Below are 18863 nucleotides of genomic sequence, written 5' to 3' on the forward strand. Positions count from 1 at the left end.
TGCCCATCTCTACTCACTTTTTCAGGCAGCGTTATTCTGTGTCTCTCTCAACAATCTTCGTGACGGCCTCTATATCCGGCTTAAGTTTCCACCCACCGACAGATCCCCTGCGATCCCAAGCTCAAAACCCCAGAGCAACTGTAAAGACGAGAAACGACGTCCAATCCAGGAACAACGAGCACCTGCGGAGCCCCGACCGTGGTCTCTGCACGTCATTGCCGGGACCCACCCGCAGTCTGCGGCCAGGGCCGGGTCGGGACCTGCAGCCCCCATGGGAACTGCCGTCTTGCAGGAAACCGGGGAGCGGCCGCCCGGAGCGGGGCAAGGCGGGGCTCCGGTCCTTACCTCCTGCATTCGGCGCCGGGGCCGCAGAGGCAGTGACTGGAGCGGGCGAGCCCAGGCGGGCCCGGGGGACCCACCGGTCCCGGCGGGCCGTCCGCGAACAGAACGGACGCTTGCGGCTCCAGGAGCCGGGCCGCCCTCCGCCGCCAGGGCGAGGTCGACGTGCGAGAAGCTGCCCACCGGGCCTCCGAACGGCAGGCAGCTCCGGTGCGCGCACTGTGGCTGCGGAGGCGCGGCCATGTGGCCTACGTCCCGCCGACCGTTCCAGGCGTGGCTTCAAGCGGCACCCTTCCCCTCTGTGCGACCCCCGGGCAAGTCCCCTTCCCCGCGGGGCCCGTCTCCTTAATTGCGAACGAAGTTCTGGCAGGCAGCAAAGACACAAAATCACCAGCCAAATGTTGCCAGAGGCTGCCCTGCTGGGGGCCACTCGGACCGCGGGCGCGGAGACCGCACCCAACTCCCGGCCCTGCCCACTCTCTGCCGCATCCGTAACGACTTCCGACTCTCCCCGGAAGTGGCTGCAAATGTCTTCCGGGTCCGCGCGCGCAGCAACCGGGGGCGCCGGGCGTAGCGCCTTCGGCTCGCCCGGGGCGGGGCCTTCCGGTGCGCCTGCGCGCTGCGGCGGCCGCGCTTGCGCAGGACGACGGGGAGGCAGCCCGGGGGGTCACCCTGAGCTGCGCACCGCGCCGCGATGCTGAGCAGGTTCCTGGGCCCGCGCTACCGCGAGCTGGCCAGAAACTGGTGAGCATGTGCCCCCGGGCCCCGTCGTCTCCAACCGGGACCCCTTCTGGAGCCGGGGTCCCAGATGGGACAGGTGCAGAGCGGCGGAGCGGCAGGCTCCTGACCTCCGCCTGGGCGCACACGGCCGCCGGGTCTCTGCAGCACCCCCGGTTCGGGCGCCCGCGGGCACACCAGGGACACGGGGCGGGTGGCGCACACCCTCCCTAGAGGGAAGGCTCCTGGGACATCACTAAGCCTCGCGGCCGTGGGACGGCGGCAGGAAAAGTTGAGCCCAGAGCCTGTGCCCACATCAGCAATAACCCGTGAGCCCGCCGAGGCGCCAGGTGGGGGGCGTGGGCCGCACTCGGGGTCGTCACTGGCGAGGTGGGGGGCCTTCCAGCCCTCACCCCCACCGTCGCAGGCGCGCGGCTGACCACGATCCGGCCAGGTGAGGACGGACCTGGAATAGTTACATAGCTAGTGGCTCCGCAGAGCGGGCAGCTTCAAACTACCAGCATGTATCCTGTCCCAGTCTGTGTGGGTCAAGGATGCGGGCACCCCTGGGCTGGGGCCACCACACAGTCTCAGGAGGCTGCAGTCTCGTCCAAAAGCTCTGCCCGGGGGTCTTCCCAGGCTCGAGTATGTGATTGCTGGAGGGGCGCCTTCAGTTCTCTGCCATGTGGGCTCCTCTGTAGGGCAGCTCAGGTGGCCGCTGGCTTCCCCCAAAGAGAGCAGGAGCAAGCCAGAGCGCCTGTGCCGGAAGCTTGTGTTCATAAGGTCACCCCTGCGAGCCTCGCTCATTACAGACCAGACACTGGGTCCTGCCGAGGCGCCGAGGGGGGAGGTACACCAGGCATGAACATCAGGGGGGACTGTGGGAGCCACTGTGGACTCCCACAAATCACAGGACATAGTGAGGAGTGGCCATGGTGGGTCAGAGCTAGACTCAGCTCGGTGCCCTGGATCTGCACCATGTGGCCGAGTATCCTTGGGGTAGTGACCTGCTCTTCCTGTGCTGTGTGCTCCCCGTCCGTAAGACCGAGACCCTGATACTCCCCTCAGTCCTATGGCCGTCATGAGTCAACTGTAAACCTCATAGTTGGTGCCTGCATGCAGACGTTAGCTATTGTGACGGGTGGTTATGAGCTTGGGGTTTTGAGTTTTTTTAAGCAAATCCCCCCCCCCCAAAAAAAAAACCTTAAGAAGATCCCAGTGCAAAAGCAGATGGGAGTGAAGGCCACTCAGGCTCTTCTGCTGTGTGCCCACCCTGTGGAGCTGTCAGAGGCTCTGCATACACCGGGCAGGGGCTGGGGGCTGGTGGGCGCTGAATCGGTGGCAGCTGGGGACGGGGAGAGACCCAGAAATACAGCTGGGAGGCACATTCCCGGGCAGGACCTGACCCCCGCTGTCCTCTGGCAGGATTCCCACAGCAGGCATGTGGGGCGCCGTGGGTGCCGTGGGGCTGGTGTGGGCCACGGACTGGCGGCTCATTCTGGACTGGGTGCCCTACATCAACGGCAAGTTTAAGAAGGACGATTAGTGAGACTGACCCTCCTCGGATCCCTGTGGTAAGTTTCGGCAGCCGTCAGCAGGTGCCACGGTTCCCGCCTGGCAGAGGGGGCTTCCGTGGGGCTGCTTCTCCATACCCCCGGAGCTGGGGTGGCACGTCCGGGAGGCTCACCTGCACCGTCGGCCCTGGAGAATCCTGCCCGAGGGTGGGGCTCTGGGCTGGGCCCTGCACGCACCTCCTGCCCGCCGACGCAGAACTGCCAACCAGCACCCCTGGGCGTGGGACTGGGGAAGGGGCAGTGCCCCCGCACGGCCAGCCCGGGGACTGACTGCGCATCCTACACCATGCCGCCCCGGTCGGCCCAGCCCCGGGCGTGATGGAGGGATACCCCATTTTACAAGCGGGGCAGGGGGGAGCTGACCCACAGCTGCTGGCCTGCCTGGGTGCCAGTCTGCAGTCCGCATGACGGGCTGCAGCGCCTCCTACGTCCCCATCTTCCAGAAGGGCCCCCGGGCCTGCGGCAGCCAAGCGGCATCACCGGATTTGATTTTGGAGCCCGGCAGTGGCGTCTGTCCCTCGTCACCACTCAGCGCCTCCTTTCCTACAAGAGCAGGAGCCGGGGGCTCACCCTGCCGTCTCCCCTCCAGGTGTCCGCGGTGCCGCCCCCTCCCACGTGAGGTCCTGTGGTGCCTGGAACAGCCCAGCGTGACTCAGGACTCTGTGTTTCTGACAGCAGCTTTCATGTTTGAATGCACACAGCATTAAACCGTGCTCTGAAACCCGCCCCCCCCGACGTGGTCATGCTGGCGACTTGGTAACCTTCACCGCAGCCCTGGTGGCTCGAGTGACCGACCCCTGGGGTCCTTTCAGTTCCAAAATTTTGCAAATTAGAAATTTCTCAATGGCTGGCAGAAGTTGGTTACTTAAGATGCTCAATGGGTAAGACCTGTAAAGCGTACCTATCGCTGCCTTAAGAAATTTCCCCACAACTTGGTGTAAAACAGCAAACGTCTATTACCTCTGGGTTTCTGTGGGCAAGAATTTAGGAGTAACTTAGTCGGGTGGTCCTAGCTCCAGATGGCTCAGGAGGAAGCAGTTAAGGCATCCGAGGCTGGACCGGGGCGCGAGGAACTGCTCGCGTGGGTGCCCTCGTGTAGGGGCCTCGGGGGCCACTTTTCGTCTCTGCGGGTGGACACCATGGTCTTTAGTGACCTTTCCCCAGAAGTGTCTCCATCATCACCTCGTCCACACCTGTCAGAAGCACGAACCCACATCCAATCCTCACTCCAAGGGAGGAGAACTTGGGAAGAGTCTCAGACCTTGCAGGCATGTTAACCCATCACATGAAGGTCACAAAAATGAGCAGATACAGAAGGACCTGTGGCACACAGTCCGTTCTCTCCCTCCTGCCCAGTTCTGGAAAATTCTAGAAACAGCGTGCACATACATGCCACATTTGTGAACACAGCCGTCCTGTTAGTCTGCCGTTACAAAACACCAGACTGGGTGGCTCAAGCAACAGGATAAAAATGTTCTCCATTCTGGGGGCTGGAAATTGAGATCCAGGTTCTGGCAGGACTTGTTTCTAGGAAGTTCCTGCTTCCCGAGTTGCAGACTGCCAGCTGCCTTCTTGCTGTGTCCTCACGTGGCCTTTCCTCAGTGCACCTGTGCAGGGAGGGAGGGACAGCAAGTCTCTGAGGACACAAACCCTATTGGACAGGGCCTGACCCTTCTGACCTTGCTTTCCCCGCATCACACACCCTGGGGCCCGTCTCCAGCAGCCACACACGGGACTAGAGCTTTAGCACAGAATTGACGTGGCGGAGGACACGTTCGGAACCGCTGCACGTTTCTTTTTTTTTTTTTTTTTTTTTTTTTTAATTTTTTTAACAATTCCCAACTCACGCAGGGGCTGGATAGTCCACAGCCCCGGGCTGTGCTGAATCGTAGCATGACCTGAAGCAGAAAGAAACTTGTGCCCCTGTTCCCGTAATTTTGTGTGTTTTTGTAATGTTTAATGGTTTTAATGAAAATATAGCTGAGTTTGCTTCCATGAAAGCCAGAAAAGTCGAATTCTAACTCAGACTCTGTTATAAATACAATATTTAAACAAATTACTGTGAGTTTTAATACAGCTTTTCAGGGACACCTAGGTGGTTCAGTCTGCTAAGCGTCTGGCTTTGGCTCAGGCTCATGAGTTTGAGCCCCACATCTGGCTCTCTGCTGTCAGCGATCCCCCGTCTCCCTCTTTCTGTCCCTCCCTGCTTGCACACGCTCACTCGCTCTCAAAAATAAATATTTTTTTAAAATACAACTTTTCGGTATTTTTTAAAACTTGACTTAGAGAGCAAGCAGGGGAGGGACAGAGAGAAAATCCAAGCTGGCCCCATGCTGTCACTACAGAGCCCTTTGCGGGACTCAAACTCCTGAACCCCAAGATCATAACCTGAGCTGGAATCGGGTTGGCCGCTTGACCGGCCGAGCCCCCCAGGCACCCGTACAACTTTTCAGTATTTTAATGCTTTCCCAACCACTTTAAGTCCTGAGGGGGGCGGGGTCACAACTCTTCCATTTTGTCTTGGGCTCCACAATGGCTCAGCACAACGCTATTCAATCCTGTATCCTAAAATTTGAAGTTTTGGAGAAATAACAAAAATCTGACATCTTGGAGACGCCTGGCTGGCTCAGTTGGTAGAGCCTGTGACTCTTGATCTCAGGGTCATGAGTCTGAGCCCCACATTGGCTGTAGAGATCACGTATAAATAGATAAAAGCCGACGTTTCGTGTGTCACGGGTTTTGCATTCATCTTAAGTGGTCACAGTGGTCACAGTAGACTGAGGTCTCTGGCACAGCTTTCCATGCCACACCCCTGCTGAGTGCCAGGCAGGCCTCCTACCAGCTCAGGGACTGCGGGCCGGGAACATCCGTGCTGGCGTCGATTGGGTGGTGTGAGGGATGCTGTTCAACGCTCCGTGGTGACCAGGACGGCCCCCCAGTCACCCAGCCCCAGTGTTCCCGGTACTGAGGGGAGAGGCCTGCCTCCTCACGGGTCAGCTGGTTTGGTTTCTGTTTCTTACCTTGTGTAGATGGGCAGGAGAGGGCGTCTGCTCGGGGCCTGCGCCAGCCAGCCAGCCCAGGAAAGGGAGCCCGTTTCCAAAGAGCAAAGTTCCAGCAAGCCAGGAGGGGAGCACCACTGCCCGTCCCCCTTCCCAGGGCTCCCAGCCTCTCCTCTCTGCTGGCACCCCCATCATGTCCACCCTCCCCGTAAATTCCGTGCCCGCTCACACAGGCCCCGGACCAGCCCTTCAGGGGGCAATCCCAGGGGCTTGGGCCCCACGATGTTCACAGGCCCCGTGTCTATGCTCTGGAGACAGCCTGGGCTCGAGGGGGTCAAATTCCCTGAGAAGCAAGCGAGGGCTGACAGGCTGGATGCCCGAGGAGAAGGGTGGAGGGGCGCTACCTAGGGAGCATTTTTGACTTTATTGTGGTGGTGTTTTGGTTTTTTTTGTTTTGTTTATAAGTAGGCTCCACACCCAATGTAGGGCTAACTCAACCCTGAGATCAAGAGTCACATGCCCCACTGACTGAGCCAGCCGGGCAGCGCCCCTCAATGGTGGTTCTTCAGGTCAAATCTTATGACCCCACAGTACACATCCATCAATACTGTACTATCAAAACCCAGAAAATAACATTAGCCAGGGTGTGGCAAAATAGGGACCCTTCATGCATCACTGGCAGGAACGCGAAATGGGGCAGGTGCCGAGGAAAGCAGCTGGACAGTTCTAAAAATTAAACCTGGAATTACAATGTGACCCAGCAATCCCACTTCCGGATATGCACCCCAAAACTAGAAAGCAGGGCCTGGGGGCGGTACCAGGGGCCTCTGACACAAGAACGTTCATACCTTTTCCTTTACGTGCCTTCACGTGGGTTCACTGACTGCAATAACCACCCATACCTTTGTTTAACTAGTTCTTAACATAAATAAAATCGTACAAGCGAGAAAAAGACCCGCAGTAGTTACGAGTATTGCCCTCCACAAAGGCCAGGGTCCTGAAGTCCTGGGTCCTGGCCTGAACTCTCCAGCCAGGAAACAGTGCCCAAACCAGCTTTTTTGCACGGTGACCGCTCAGCCTGCCAGCCTGACCGCTTTGCCCTTTTTTACCTGTGAGACCGCAGGAGGAAAGGAGGCGTAAGGAACTGTCAGAAGCTGCACTTAACCTCAAAACATGAAGTAAACGAGTTACTCCTGCCCTCCACGCGGTGGTCTGGGGCTGCCCGACGAGGACCTGGCTCCGACCCGAGCGTGATCACAGGGCTCCAGGGCAGTGAAGACCCCGGCCCTCCGCTGTCCTCGGCCGAGCAGGCCCCACCCTCCGCCCTGCTCCTCTCTCACACAGGGACCGGACGCCAGGTCAGGCCCGTCGGGAGACTTAGCCTTCCCCCGGGACTGGTCACAGGCCTGTCCACTCGTTCAGGCGTCTTTCCTTCAACACCCGCCCTGGGCCAGCCACAGGAGGGGCTGAGAGGGGGAATCCACCGGGTCTCTCGCCGCGGCCAGGAAGGGCTTGGGGGAGGGGTCAAAAGTGGAGGCGAGAGATTCCGTAGGAAGGTCCCAGACCCGGGAACGGAAGGCCGCCGTGCTAAAGGTGGAGCCGGGAGAGGGGGGCTGACTCCTCGATTCGGAGGCGTTAGAAAGGCGGTGGGAGCGATTTGGGGCGTGGAGGGCGGCGGCCACCGACGGTGCCCGGAGGCTGGGAGACCAGGGGGACGGTGGGACGGATGGAGGGCCGACACTGGAGCGGGTAACCCGGGATTCGAGCGGGGACCTGGGGCACGGGACGAGAGGCAGAACCCAGGACGGGACAGCGCGCGGGCGCGGGGCGGTCCGGCAGCTGGCCGGTCGTGGGGCCGAGGGCGCAGGCGCGGGGCGGGGCGGGCGGACCGCGCGCCGCCGCCGGCCCCACCCCTGGCCGCGCGCTGATTGGGGCCGCCGCCGTGGGGCGGGGCCGGCGGCCGCGGGGTGGGACCCGCGCGGCGCCTGCGCAGCACGGGGCCCCGCGCGGGCGGGTGGGCGGAGCGGGCCCCCCGAGCGGGGGCTGGCGAGCGCGGGGAGGGGGCCGAGAGGGCGGCAAAGCCGGCGCGTGCCCGGCTGGGGGCGGAGGGCGGGGGCCCGCGGGCCGGAACAGCCGCGGCAAGTGGCGGCGGCGGCGGCAGCGGAGGCAGCTGAGGCGGCGGCGGCGAGCGGGGGTCCGGGCGGCGGCGGCGGCGGCGGCGGCGGCGGCGGCGGCGGGCCGAGGAGCCGGGCGCGATGGAGCGGAAGAGGTGGGAGTGCCCGGCGCTCCCGCAGGGCTGGGAGAGGGAAGAAGTGCCCAGAAGGTCGGGGCTGTCGGCCGGCCACAGGGATGTCTTTTACTATAGGTGAATGAACGTGCCGGCCGGGCAGGGCCCCAACGGGCGCCTCCCAGCGGCCTCTGCGGCGGCCTGGGCGCCTCGACCCGGGCTGCGGCCTGGGCCCGCGCGTGCGTCGTGCGTGCGTGCGTGCGTGCCGGCGCGCGGCGGCCCCAGTCCAGTGCGCGTGCGTGACCCCCCTTCCCGCGGCCGCGTGGAGCGCGGGTCGGCGCCGGGCGGGCGGTGGCCTTTGTTCCCGCGGCCGCAGCAGGCCCGCTGGCGGGGCGAGGGGCGCCCGGCGCGGGCCAGACGCCGCTGGGAGGCGGGGGTGGGGGCTGGGCTCTCCCTTGGATCGGCGGGGCGCGCGCAGCCCGAGGCGGGGACGCTCTGGGGGGCCGGGGCCCTTCCCGGGGTGGCGGGGGCCCTCCCCGGGGCCGCGTGTTTGAAAGGGCCGCCCCTCCGCCATCCACGGGCCCCCTCCGAGACCGCCGCTCCCGGGAGTCGTGGCCCCTCCAGTCTCAAAGACAGGAGGCGCGAGACTTCGTGAGCACCCCTCCCCCAGATTGCAAGGAGGGGCTGCCGTTGGCCGGGGAGAGATGGCGAGGAAGGTTCTCGGCGGAATAAAGAATTAGTGGGCGGCTGGCAGCCCAGCCCCAGACAGTTGGCCACCTGCTGTTTTCCTTCTCCCTCCTTTTTTCTCTCCGATTGGTGGAAGATGCTTTTGTTTCTGAGCCAGCTTTGATGGCTCTCTCCCCCTTGCTTCAGGATCCTGGGTGGGCACGTTCAGGTCTCTAACAAAGTAAAGAGGGACACCCGCCACGTGTTGAAGGCGGGGCGGTGCTGGGGGTCGTGCCACTGGTCAAGGGCCCAGAAACTGCCTGGGTGATGCCTAGAGGGGCGGGAGTGCTGTGCTGTCCACCCAGCACTTGAGTCCCTCGTGGGCCTTTGCCAGCCCCGTTTGGGAAGGAGTGAGGGAAGTGAGCAGGGAAGGAATGGCATCTCGTCCGGTACCCGCTCGGGTTCTGGGTTCCAAAAAGAGCAGGGACCCTGTGACTTCCAGCATTGACCTCGTGGAGGCACAAGCAGCGTCTCTTGGGGACATGTCCACTGCTGCGGTCTGCGACGTCACTCTTTCTGACTGTTTAAAAAGCCTGAATCTTTGCGGTTCTGTCCTGCTGGGTTAGCGAGGAGGTCTCAGTTTGGGAACCACCTGCTTGGTTTAATTCCAAGCATGCTTGTGTGTCGGCTTTTCTTTTTAGGTGTAAAGGCCAAAGAAGCGGGTCTCTCTAGCTCTAGTCCTTTGTTAATGTAACAGACACCCTCTGCAGCACCTGCTGGGTCCTGGCCATTCAGTCAGATGGGAATGAGACCTTCTTCCCCTGGGTGACAGCATCAGCTGGCACCCTGTTACTCCCGTAGTTACAGGTGGTGACCTACACTGAGAAGTCCAGGGGTCTGTGAGGACCAGTAATGGGGTGCTGGGTTGAGGCTGGGGCAGCTCAGCGAGGGCCTCCCTGAAGAGGTGACACGGAGCTGAGCACTGACAGTGGAGCTGGGAGGAGCTCTCCACGCAGAGGGCATCCTGTGCAGAGAACCTGGGAGGCTGAGCCGAGGTCAGAGTGGCCGGAACACCTTGAGAATAACATTGCTCTGCCTCTTGTCCCCACCTGTGTGTGGGCCTCTTTGGGCCTCGGCCAAATGGGACCTTACTCTGAGGCCCTAGACCTGAGCTTGGGGTTCCGGCAGTGGGGAAAAGTTCCAAATGGGCCGGACAGATACCCCAGAGGTGGGCCTGAGGGGAGGAAGAAGGGGTAGGGTCCAACGCCATCCCCAAGTCAATGGTCTGGACGACCCACCAGGCAGGTGGGTGTCACCTTCCCTCCCGATGGGTGGGAGGTTTGTGGGGGGATGTGATCGGGAACCCGTGATGTTTTGTGGAACATGTGTCTGTGGCCTCTTCACCTGTTGGGGCTCCCGCTCAACCAGGCAACCAGGCAAGAGCACGGATGGACTTTTCGAATTTTCTTAATGCAGAGGGAAGGCAGAACACAAGGGCTTTGAGTCAGGCCTGGATTGGGGTCCAAGCCTTGTCCCTAGGAACCGGTGGATCTCGATTTGCTTGTCCAGAGAGTGCAGGAAGCGAGTGCGTGCTTTGCCAGATTGTCACTCAGGAGAGGCGGGGTGACCTCCCACCACTCCCATTGTTGTAGCTCGAAGACCGCGCTCTGCTGAGATTGGGGGGTGGGCGGCGGGAGCATCAGGCCGCAGCCGCGTCTCCTCTGTATTGTGAAAATAACCTCGCCGCGTGACAGTTGTGCCCAGGCAGGAAGCTGAGGGTTTGTGGGATGTTAGTACCCTGTCCTCAGGGCTCATTCTTTGGAGGAGTGTAGAGAAGAGAGGAATCCACCAGAAGATCTCATTGCTCAGGAAGAGCAGAAGGTGGTTAGCATATCGCCCCCTCCCCCCTTCCTTGGGCAGCAGGGTGAGGTTGGCTGTAAGCAGGTGCACTTTGCTGTCAGGGCCTCACGGGTGTCAGTGCCCACTCTCTGGTCCAGGCGACCCTCACAGCAGCCCTTTGTACAGACGAGAAGGGGGGCTGCCTTTTGGGCCTGCGTCCATCTCCTCTGGCCTGAGGCTCTGGGCTAGGTGCTGGCTGGTGTCCCCACAGCCAGCCACTTGACAGGGGCCAGCCCGCAGCCCTCCGTCCCCACTCCGTCCCCATGCTTCTAGCCCCTGGTCTTGCTCTTTTATTCCTATGTGTGCAGTTTTGTTAAATCCAGGGTTGTTAGGGGTGTGTGTGTGTGTGTGTGTGTTTCTCAATAAAATATCAGGGACATCTTCCTCTGTTAATACAGATATCTAGAACCTTTGTTAAAAGTTGGGACATAATCCACATTCTCTCTGATCCATCCTTTAAAAGTGTCCTATTTGGTGGTTTTCAGTACATTCACAAAGTTGTGCAGCCATCACCACTACATAGTTCTAGAACATTCCATTACCCAAAATGAGGCCTATGCCTGTTAGCTTTGCCCCCCCCCCCCCCCGCCTCCCCCAGCCTCTGGGATCTACTAACGCACTTTTTGTCTTGTTCTTTTGTGTTTTCTTAACACCTTTTTTGAGATTAGGATCTACACCTCATAGATCGCCCATTTAAAATGCACGACTGAATAGTTTTCACACATGGGTACAGCGACCTCCACAGTCGGTTTTAGAACATTCTCCAAGAGAGCCCCAGACCCCCCAGCTGCCAGTGCCCAATGCCGCCACGTGCCAGTTCTAAGCAGCCACTTCTCTGTGCCCCGTGTCTACTTCCTGTTCTCATGTAGCAAGCGCAGGTGACTGGAGGCCCAGAGATGCTGGCGAGTGTTTCGCGGGGTCCCCTCCTTCCTCTGTGTGGCTGTATTTGACCCAGGTTCCTTCCCACGGCCCTGGGCACCATAGGCTCTGGTCGCATCAACCAGCACAGCGTCCTAGAAAAGAAAATCTTCCCGGAGAGTCCCCAGCAGCCTTGGGACCCCAGGCCGCCAGGAGCTCTCCGTGCTGGGCGCCTGGGCCCGGCACACGTGGCCAGGCCCAGGGGAACAGCACGGTCTGCAGCCGCAGCCCTGCCTGTGCGGAGCTCCTGGTGGGGGTTCCCAGAGCGCAGCTGGCCACACGCTGGGGTCCTGGCGTCCTAGGAGGGGCTTCCTTCTGGCCGTACCAGGTCCCACGACCCTCCATTGTCCCTAGCAGAGTGGTGGGGGCGGGGAGCAGACAGGCAGTTGCTTGAATTAGGGGCTCATCCTAGAGCCTCTTCAGGGGAGATGAACAAAATAAACCCTCCCCGATCTCAGACTGATGAGCTGTTACGGAGAGTGACTGCTCATCGCGTTGGCAGCAGTGATGTGCTTGGAGAGGCACCAGGCCTGCTGGGTACCACACAAGTGCTGCTTCTGGCAGCTCGAGGGAGAGGCAAGCCGCAGACCGCACAGCCTACCCGCTTAAAGTGTGCAAGCCGATAGATTGTGGTATGTCACAGTCATGCGGCCATCACCACGGCCAACTTTAAAACGTTCCATTGCCCCCAAGAGGAGCCCCGGCCCTCATGAGCCCCCTTCCCGTCCGTGGATGAGCCCGTTCTGGGCGCTTCACGCACGCGGGCTCACACCCCACGTGGCCTCTCGTGTCTGGTTCCCTCCCTGAGCGTCGTGCGTTCGGGGCACCGGGTGTGGGCGCCTCGCTCCTGCTGGTGGCCAAGGGACGTTACTGTGCACAGTGGACACATGATGTTTGTTCATTGACGGAGAGTTGGGCTGTTTTCACTTCGTGCCTGCTACGAACCCCGCTGCTCCGAACACCTCCGGGTGGCAGTTTTGCGTGGACGTGTATTTGCCCAGCCTGAGGTAGATGTTGAGCGTGGGGCTGCCGTCCGGTCGTTGGAGGAGCTGCCTGAGTTGTCCACAGCGGCCACGCCAGTCGGCGATCCCAGCTGTCGTCCCTAACGCCTCCGGGCCCCGTGCGGGTCCTTTGTAGCTCCTTGGCACTGCAGCCCTGTGCTCCGTGTCCGTAGCTTCCCAGACAGGCGGGTGGCCCCCGGTCCATCCACAAGGTGAGCAAGGGCGCAGAGCTTCACGGCCGGGGCTTCGTGGCACCTGGTCTTCCAGTTTCCTGACGGGTCCCACCCCCAGGACACCCCAGTCCCCGACGTGGTACCCACGAGAAGGAGACTGTTGTTAGAGCACCTGCTATCCTGGGTTCTTTTCTCCAGAACATGGCCTAATTCTGCTTCTGGGAGTTCTGAAACGTCAGCTGGGCTCCCAGGGCTGGGCCCCGGCCTTGTCCCGTCGGTGCGTTCTTCCCGTGGTGCCGGCGTCTGCCGGGGGCCCTGGCCAAGAGGCGGCGCTGGGGTCAGGGGTCGGCCCAGCGCGCCTGCCCGCCGCTGACCCCCTCTCTGCCCGCAGCCCCAGTGGGAAGAAGTTCCGGAGCAAGCCGCAGCTGGCCCGCTACCTGGGCGGCTCCATGGACCTGAGCACCTTTGACTTCCGAACGGGCAAGCTGCTGATGAGCAAGGCAAGCCGGAGCCGGCAGAGGGTCCGCTACGACTCCTCCAGCCAGGTCAAGGTGAGCGCCCGGCCTCGGGCTCGCCATTCAGAGCCACTGTTGGGGGCACCTGGCTGGCTCAGTTGGTGGAGCATGGGAGTCCAGGTCTCAGGGTCATGAGTCTGAGCCCCCCGTTGGGCTTAGGGTTTATTGAAAAACCTAACTTAAGAAACACGTTAAAAAAATCAACGCTTTTGGTGGGGAGAGAGAGGTTTCCACTCGTCCTGAATCGCGCTAAGGTCCTATCTGTTGAGGGAAATTTGGAAGCCACGGAAAAGGAGAAAGAAGGGAAGATGTCGTCTGCACTCTGTCCCTGGGAGAGGCCACGGGCCCGCTGCCGCTGGCTATCTCTGGCCTGTCTGTCACAGTCTGTCGCCCAGCCCAGCAGCGGGACCAGAAAGCAGCACATGTTCGGCCGGCACCTGGTGACACTGTGTGTCCTCCAGTCTCCGATAGATGCCTGTCCGGGGGTGGGGGGGGGGGGGTGGGAATGAGCTGCGGTCCTGGCTACAGGACAGTGCCAGCCAGGGTGCCCTCTGGGCCACGCCCCACGGACAGGACAGGTGCACGGCCAGTAGGCAGGGTCTGGGCCAGATCTGTGGATGCCATGGGGTATGCTGGTGACCGAGAGACGCGGGCTCTGCTCCCCGAGGCCCCCAGGACGAGCCCCCCTGAGGCCCCCGGGGCTGCGGTGCCAGCTTGTGTGTCTTTGCAGGGCAAGCCCGACCTGAACACAGCCCTCCCCGTCAGGCAGACGGCTTCCATTTTCAAGCAGCCGGTGACCAAGATCACCAACCACCCCAGCAACAAAGTGAAGAGTGACCCCCAGAAGGCCGTGGAGCAGCCTCGACAGGTGAGCCCACGGGCCCGGCCTCCTGCCCCCACACTTCCCGGGCCGCCGTGTGCCAGCCTGGCTTGCGTCCTGTGGGGGCACACGTGCCGCCTTATAACCTGCTTTCTAAAAACCATGATCACCTGTGCTTTTGTGCGTGTTTACAAACGCCCGTACGTAGCTGGCGTGCGGCCTGGGCGGGAGCAGGAGGCTGTGGGAGCCGCTCACGGGGCCCCCCGTCTTCACCGCCCTCGGTGGCATTTGGATTGTAGCCAACTAAGTAACCACTCAGAGACCTGTCCTCTGCCTCCTGCTTTGGAGCACGCCTCTCAGTGCACCGTCCCCAGAGTCCCCGGTGCCGTCTGTGGGCGCGAGCTCCACGCACCTTCAGGGGCTGCTGGGTCCGTCCCCTGCCTGTCGATGGTGCCCGGTTGTGGTGGGTTGACCGGGTCCATCCCCCTGCGCCCGGGGCCTCTGATGGGCCTCACAGCTCAGCTCTGGGTGGACGTTACGCTTCTGAACGTCAGCGTGAGGGGGGCATTGCCCCGCTGGGGTTGGGCCATCTTTTGGGAACCATAGACCGCCAATGCCGACGGCAAGTCTCGCTTCCCGGGTTGGGGCCTCTGCGGCCCCGGGAGGACCGGGCAGCGGCCAGCAGCACCCTCGTTCCCAAGCGAGGCGCTCTGGCAGGTGTGGGGGTCAGAGGTCACGCCGGGACTGCCGCCCTCCACGAGGATGCGCCCCCGCTCTCCCCCGGGGCACGGCCGCCTGTTGTGGGGGCACAGCTGGCCGTCCGCCGGCCTCACGTCTGTCTGTCCGGTGGCAGCTCTTCTGGGAGAAGAAGCTGAGTGGCCTGAACGCCTTCGACATCGCCGAGGAGCTCGTGAAAACCATGGACCTCCCCAAAGGCCTGCAGGGTAATCCCAGGAGAGGGGTGGGGCTGGGCAGGGGGGTGGGGTGGAGGGGAAGGACGGGGGTGGAGGGGTGGGTGTGGCCTGCGGGGCGGGTCCCTAAGAGGCCGGACGTGTGTGATTTTGCTCACGCGTCGTAAAAACGCAAGCACGCCGTAACCGCGAGTCACGGCCTCTGCCGCTGTCACGAGAGGGATCGTGTGCCTGTGATGGGAGACCCGGGGGCGAAACCAGAGGCCGAGGGAGAGCGGCCTCGGGTGCCCGGTGCTGAGCGCCCTCCGGCCCCCTGGTAGGCGTGGGACCCGGCTGCACGGACGAGACCCTGCTGTCGGCCATCGCCAGCGCCCTGCACACCAGCACCATGCCCATCACTGGGCAGCTCTCGGCCGCCGTGGAGAAGAACCCCGGGGTGTGGCTGAACACGGCCCAGCCTCTCTGCAAGGCCTTCATGGTGACCGACGAGGACATCAGGTACCGGCCGCGCGCGCCCCCCCGTCCGGCTCCTGCCCGTGGCCGGCGTGGCCCCCGTGTGTGAGGGCTCTGGTCTCCCCACGGCCCCGCTGTTCCGCCGGCGCTCTTTGGGGGTCGAAGCGGATGTGGTCCCCGCGAGGGCACGGGTGTGGAAAGCACCCACGGGAGCTTTTCCGCGAGTCTTCGATCGAGGGCAGACCAGAGGCGGCCTGCGGAAGGAACGGGAAGCATCCTTGCCGTTTGGGAATGTTCTTGGGAAGAGAAAGCGGCTCTTCCCCCGTGTGGACAGGCTCACGGTGTGGCCTGCCCGTCTCGGGCACGTGAGGCCTTCGGGGTGCCTGCCGGGGGGGGGGGGGGGGGCCGCAGAGAGTGCCGTGAGCCCCAGACACACCCCGGGGCCTGGGATGTCGGCCGGATCTAGGCTGGGCCGGGGGCTGGGGCGCCTCGGGAGGGTTTCCCAGCCGAGCTGGTGTCCAGGTGCAGGCGGGCTCGTGGCGGGAGGCATCCGTCTGCTGGAACCATCTGGGCAGGCGTCCCGGCGAGGAGATGTTTGAGCCGGCAGCGTGGAACGTGTGTCCTCTCGAACCGAGGTGTGAACACACAGTCGAGGTCAGAGCAGGTAGGGGCTCTCTGTGGGCCCCACACAGAGAAGGGGCCGGAACCGCCGCGGAGCGGCCTGTGGGCGGGCGCCCTGCCGCAGGACTGAGCCGAGCCCCAGGCCCCGCGGGGTGACGCCGGGGAATGGCCCGCGGCCCCGCAGAGGAGTGCGCTGCCGGGGAGTTGGAGGTAGAAGAGAAGAACGCGACCGTCCGGAAAGGCTAGATGGGTGTTTACGGCTGAGCAGAACTTCTAGAACTGGGAGAAGCTCAGTCCCGAGGGAGGGTCAGGCAGCGGACTCAGTCGTGTCTGGAGAGGGGACGAGCGGCCGGCAGCGTGGTGCCGCACGGGCCGGGGCCAGCGTCTGCCAGGCCCGGGGACAGACGCGTGCCGGGTCACGTTCGGGCGAGGGAGGGGAGGCGGGCCTTCTCACGGTCTGGGCTGACGGCTTTCTAGGCTGTGGTAGCCGGAGCCGAAAGACCGAGAACGCCATTCTCCACCTAGAATTGTGCGCCTGCAAAACTCCCATCCGCCACGGGGCGAGTGACACTCTGGCCGGGTGCAGTGACCCGACACCGTTGTCTGCTTTTTCTTTGCAAACCCCACTCAAGCGACAGTTCGGGGACTCCGTGCGCTGGACCCCAGGGGGAAGCAGACAGGCGGTGACCCATCGGCCGGGCCTGCGGGGCCTGCTGGGAGGGGCAGAGGCAGACGGGGCGGGGGGGTGGGGGGGGAGCGGGACACGCATCTGGGGACTTGAGCCCCCAGCCCCGGGGTCGCCCAGGCGGAGATGGACCTTAGGACACGGAAGCTGAGCCGGAGGGCGGCTCGCTCTGCGAAGGTTGCCGCCAGGATGCGGGACAGAGGGCCCCGCAGGCGACCCGCCCACGTACGCCTGCCCGCACCCTCCTCCTGGCCTCGTGCCGTCTTCCCGGAGGCGGGGACGTGCCGCGGCCAGCGCAGCCCCTGTGTCCCCAGGAAGCAGGAAGAGCTGGTACAGCAGGTGCGCAAGCGGCTGGAGGAGGCGCTGATGGCCGACATGTTGGCGCACGTGGAGGAGCTGGCCCGGGACGGCGAGGCTCCGCTGGACAAGACGGGCGCCGACGAGGACGAGGACGAGGACGACGAGGACGACGAGGAGGAGCCCGACCAGGACCAGGAAACGGAGCACGTGTAGAGCAGGTCGCTGGCCAGGCGGGTCCCGGTCCACAGCTCGCGCGCGGGCAGGGCCTGCAGGGGTGAGGGACGTGCCCCACGCGGGGCGGCGGCTGTGCCGGCGTCCCCGGAGGGCAGCTCCCCGCCAGGGCGCCGATGGCGCCCTCTCCCCGTCCTTGCGGAGGCCCTGCCCGCGGGGAGCCGCCTGCCGACCCCGCCGTCTCCACGCTTGGACCGGGCTCTGTGGCCGGGCCCGGCCCGGGGGGAAGGGGGCCCCTCCTAGGTCTTCCCAGGCATGTCCCCTCCCCGGGGGCACGGCTGGAGGACCGCCCCTGCCCGGCGGGCTGCCGCGCTTGCTCCTCTCCAGAGGACGTGAGACCCGAAGTGCCAGCCGCTCCCAGGCCCTGCCCGCGGGAGGCCCCCGCTTGGAGCCGTCGCTGTCATTCCGCGGTGGACTCGGGGCCGGCCTCGTCCCCACAGCTGCCTCACACAGGACAGCTGCCCCCAGGCGGCCTGCGAGGGTGCGCGAGGGGCCAGAGAAACGTTTATTTGGAACAGGCTTGGCCCCCGATCCCTGCACGAGGGATGATGGTCCAGGGCCAGCACACCGGCCTTTCCGGAAAGGGGTGCGGGATGGCTCCCCAGCCACGATGGCCCGGGGTTCCTCCGGAGGCAGTGGGGCCACCCAGACGTTTTCCTTCAGTAAACCCGGGACACGGATGAGGCGGGACGTCCGCGTAACGGCCCGAGCCTTGTGTTGGCCGCACGTGGACGTGAACTCTGTGGACACCTGCCCTGCCGGAGGCTCAGCCACCGCAGAAAGAAACTGCTCACGGCCAACTGCCTCCCTGTCTCCTCCCTCCCCCGTGCAGCAGGGACAGTGACTCCCGGCTCTCGGGGCCAAAGCTTTCCCGAGTTCCCACCCTGGGGCGTGTTTTCCGGCCCAGCATCCCTGAGCGCCCGGTGCCCCGAGCAGCAGCCTCCGGGGAGCCCTGGACACAGGGCATCAGAATTGTGGTCCTTAATCCCCGTCCCCTCCAACCCTGAGTGCCTTGGGTGAGGGGAGCCACCCTGTCCCTGCCCGGCCCTGCCCCACAGCCTGAGACTGTTGGGAAGGCCCCGGGTCGCTGCCCCGTGCGGCTGTCACCCTGGCTGATGCAGGGGGTGGGGGAGGTGGGAGCCACCTGCGCCTCCGAGGATGTCAGACCGGCAGCATCTCTCAAGCCCAGTCAAAGCACAAACCCTCGAGACCCACCCACGGGGTGCCCCGCATGGGCTGTGGTGCCGATGCCGGCTGGGGGGGGGGGGGTGGTGGGGGGAAGGCCCCTCCGCGAGGCCGCGGGCCATCCTGCCCTTCCCGGGGGGCCACGGCCACTGAGAGGGAGCTACGTCCGGGGCTGGCCCCTGTGCGGGCCTGAGTGCGGGGGCCCGGGAGGCACCCTGTCGGTGGGCAACCGTTGAATAAAGCCATCTCGGTGAGTGTGGTTTGCAGCCTTGGTTTAATTCTGAATACCTAGGGCCTTTGTGTCCAGGGAGGGTGGACCCCCGCCTGGGCCTTCAGCGCAGGCTCTTGTGTTTGTTGCCTTATCACGGGCTGGAGAGGGGGGCTGGGGAATCCGAGGACCCCGGTGGCCTTTCCCAGGGAGGGCAGAGTCCCCCCAGGCCTCAGAAGCTCCTCCCACTTTTGGTGAAAGAGCCAGTCTGGTGAAGGCTTCCTGAGGGCTGAGCGCCTGCCCAGAGGAGTCCCTGTGACTGCCTCAGAACCCCCAGGTCCCCTGCTCCCGGGACCGGAGAAAGCCCAAGTCTCAGGCGTGGGGGGTCTGTGCCGGGAGCTCAGGTGGGGGGCGTCCTGGC

The 18863-nt window shown here is 63.5% G+C and overlaps 2 protein-coding genes and 1 long non-coding RNA gene across 7 annotated transcripts; 2 read left to right on the forward strand and 1 right to left on the reverse strand.

Annotated features, from left to right (window-relative positions):
- The first annotated feature begins 951 nt into the window (after nucleotides 1-951).
- Nucleotides 952-3356, forward strand: LOC125159756 (cytochrome b-c1 complex subunit 10). Of its 2 annotated transcripts, none has more exons than XM_047848382.1 (3): nucleotides 952-1083; nucleotides 2482-2630; nucleotides 3074-3356. In XM_047848382.1, the coding sequence occupies exons 1-2, from the start codon at nucleotides 1034-1036 to the stop codon at nucleotides 2600-2602; spliced, it is 171 nt and encodes a 56-aa protein (XP_047704338.1). In that variant the 5' UTR covers nucleotides 952-1033; the 3' UTR covers nucleotides 2603-2630; nucleotides 3074-3356. The 2 variants fall into 2 exon arrangements, with proteins under 2 accessions (XP_047704338.1, XP_047704339.1); XM_047848383.1 differs by having other exon boundaries at nucleotides 1004-1083; nucleotides 3220-3356.
- A 522-nt stretch (nucleotides 3357-3878) lies between these two features.
- On the reverse strand, nucleotides 3879-6729 carry LOC125159757 (uncharacterized). Its single transcript, XR_007149895.1, has 2 exons — nucleotides 5651-6729; nucleotides 3879-4237 (listed from the first exon to the last, which is right to left on the reverse strand). It is a non-coding gene; the product is annotated as an uncharacterized LOC125159757 (long non-coding RNA).
- A 1066-nt stretch (nucleotides 6730-7795) lies between these two features.
- On the forward strand, nucleotides 7796-18489 carry MBD3 (methyl-CpG binding domain protein 3). Of its 4 annotated transcripts, none has more exons than XM_047848341.1 (6): nucleotides 7796-7898; nucleotides 12905-13064; nucleotides 13759-13896; nucleotides 14702-14792; nucleotides 15080-15257; nucleotides 16833-18489. In XM_047848341.1, the coding sequence occupies exons 1-6, from the start codon at nucleotides 7885-7887 to the stop codon at nucleotides 17029-17031; spliced, it is 780 nt and encodes a 259-aa protein (XP_047704297.1). In that variant the 5' UTR covers nucleotides 7796-7884; the 3' UTR covers nucleotides 17032-18489. The 4 variants fall into 4 exon arrangements, with proteins under 4 accessions (XP_047704297.1, XP_047704294.1, XP_047704295.1 ...); XM_047848338.1 differs by having other exon boundaries at nucleotides 7869-7994; XM_047848339.1 differs by lacking the exon at nucleotides 7796-7898 and adding an exon at nucleotides 8346-9827.
- The last annotated feature ends 374 nt before the right edge of the window (nucleotides 18490-18863 follow it).

Source organism: Prionailurus viverrinus, unplaced genomic scaffold (assembly GCF_022837055.1).
Source record: "Prionailurus viverrinus isolate Anna unplaced genomic scaffold, UM_Priviv_1.0 scaffold_60, whole genome shotgun sequence".
In the NCBI taxonomy this organism is placed as follows: Eukaryota; Metazoa; Chordata; class Mammalia; order Carnivora; family Felidae; genus Prionailurus; species Prionailurus viverrinus.

Coding starts and splice junctions, on each gene's coding strand:
- LOC125159756 (XM_047848382.1), top strand. CDS start 1,034: ATGCTGAGCAGGTTCCTGGGCCCGCGCTACCGCGAGCTGGCCAGAAAC. Junction 1,084..2,481: donor CGCGAGCTGGCCAGAAACTG/GTGAGCATGTGC, acceptor GTCCTCTGGCAG/GATTCCCACAGCAGGCATGT.
- MBD3 (XM_047848338.1), top strand. CDS start 7,885: ATGGAGCGGAAGAGGTGGGAGTGCCCGGCGCTCCCGCAGGGCTGGGAG. Junction 13,897..14,701: donor CCGTGGAGCAGCCTCGACAG/GTGAGCCCACGG, acceptor GTCCGGTGGCAG/CTCTTCTGGGAGAAGAAGCT. Junction 15,258..16,832: donor GTGACCGACGAGGACATCAG/GTACCGGCCGCG, acceptor CTGTGTCCCCAG/GAAGCAGGAAGAGCTGGTAC.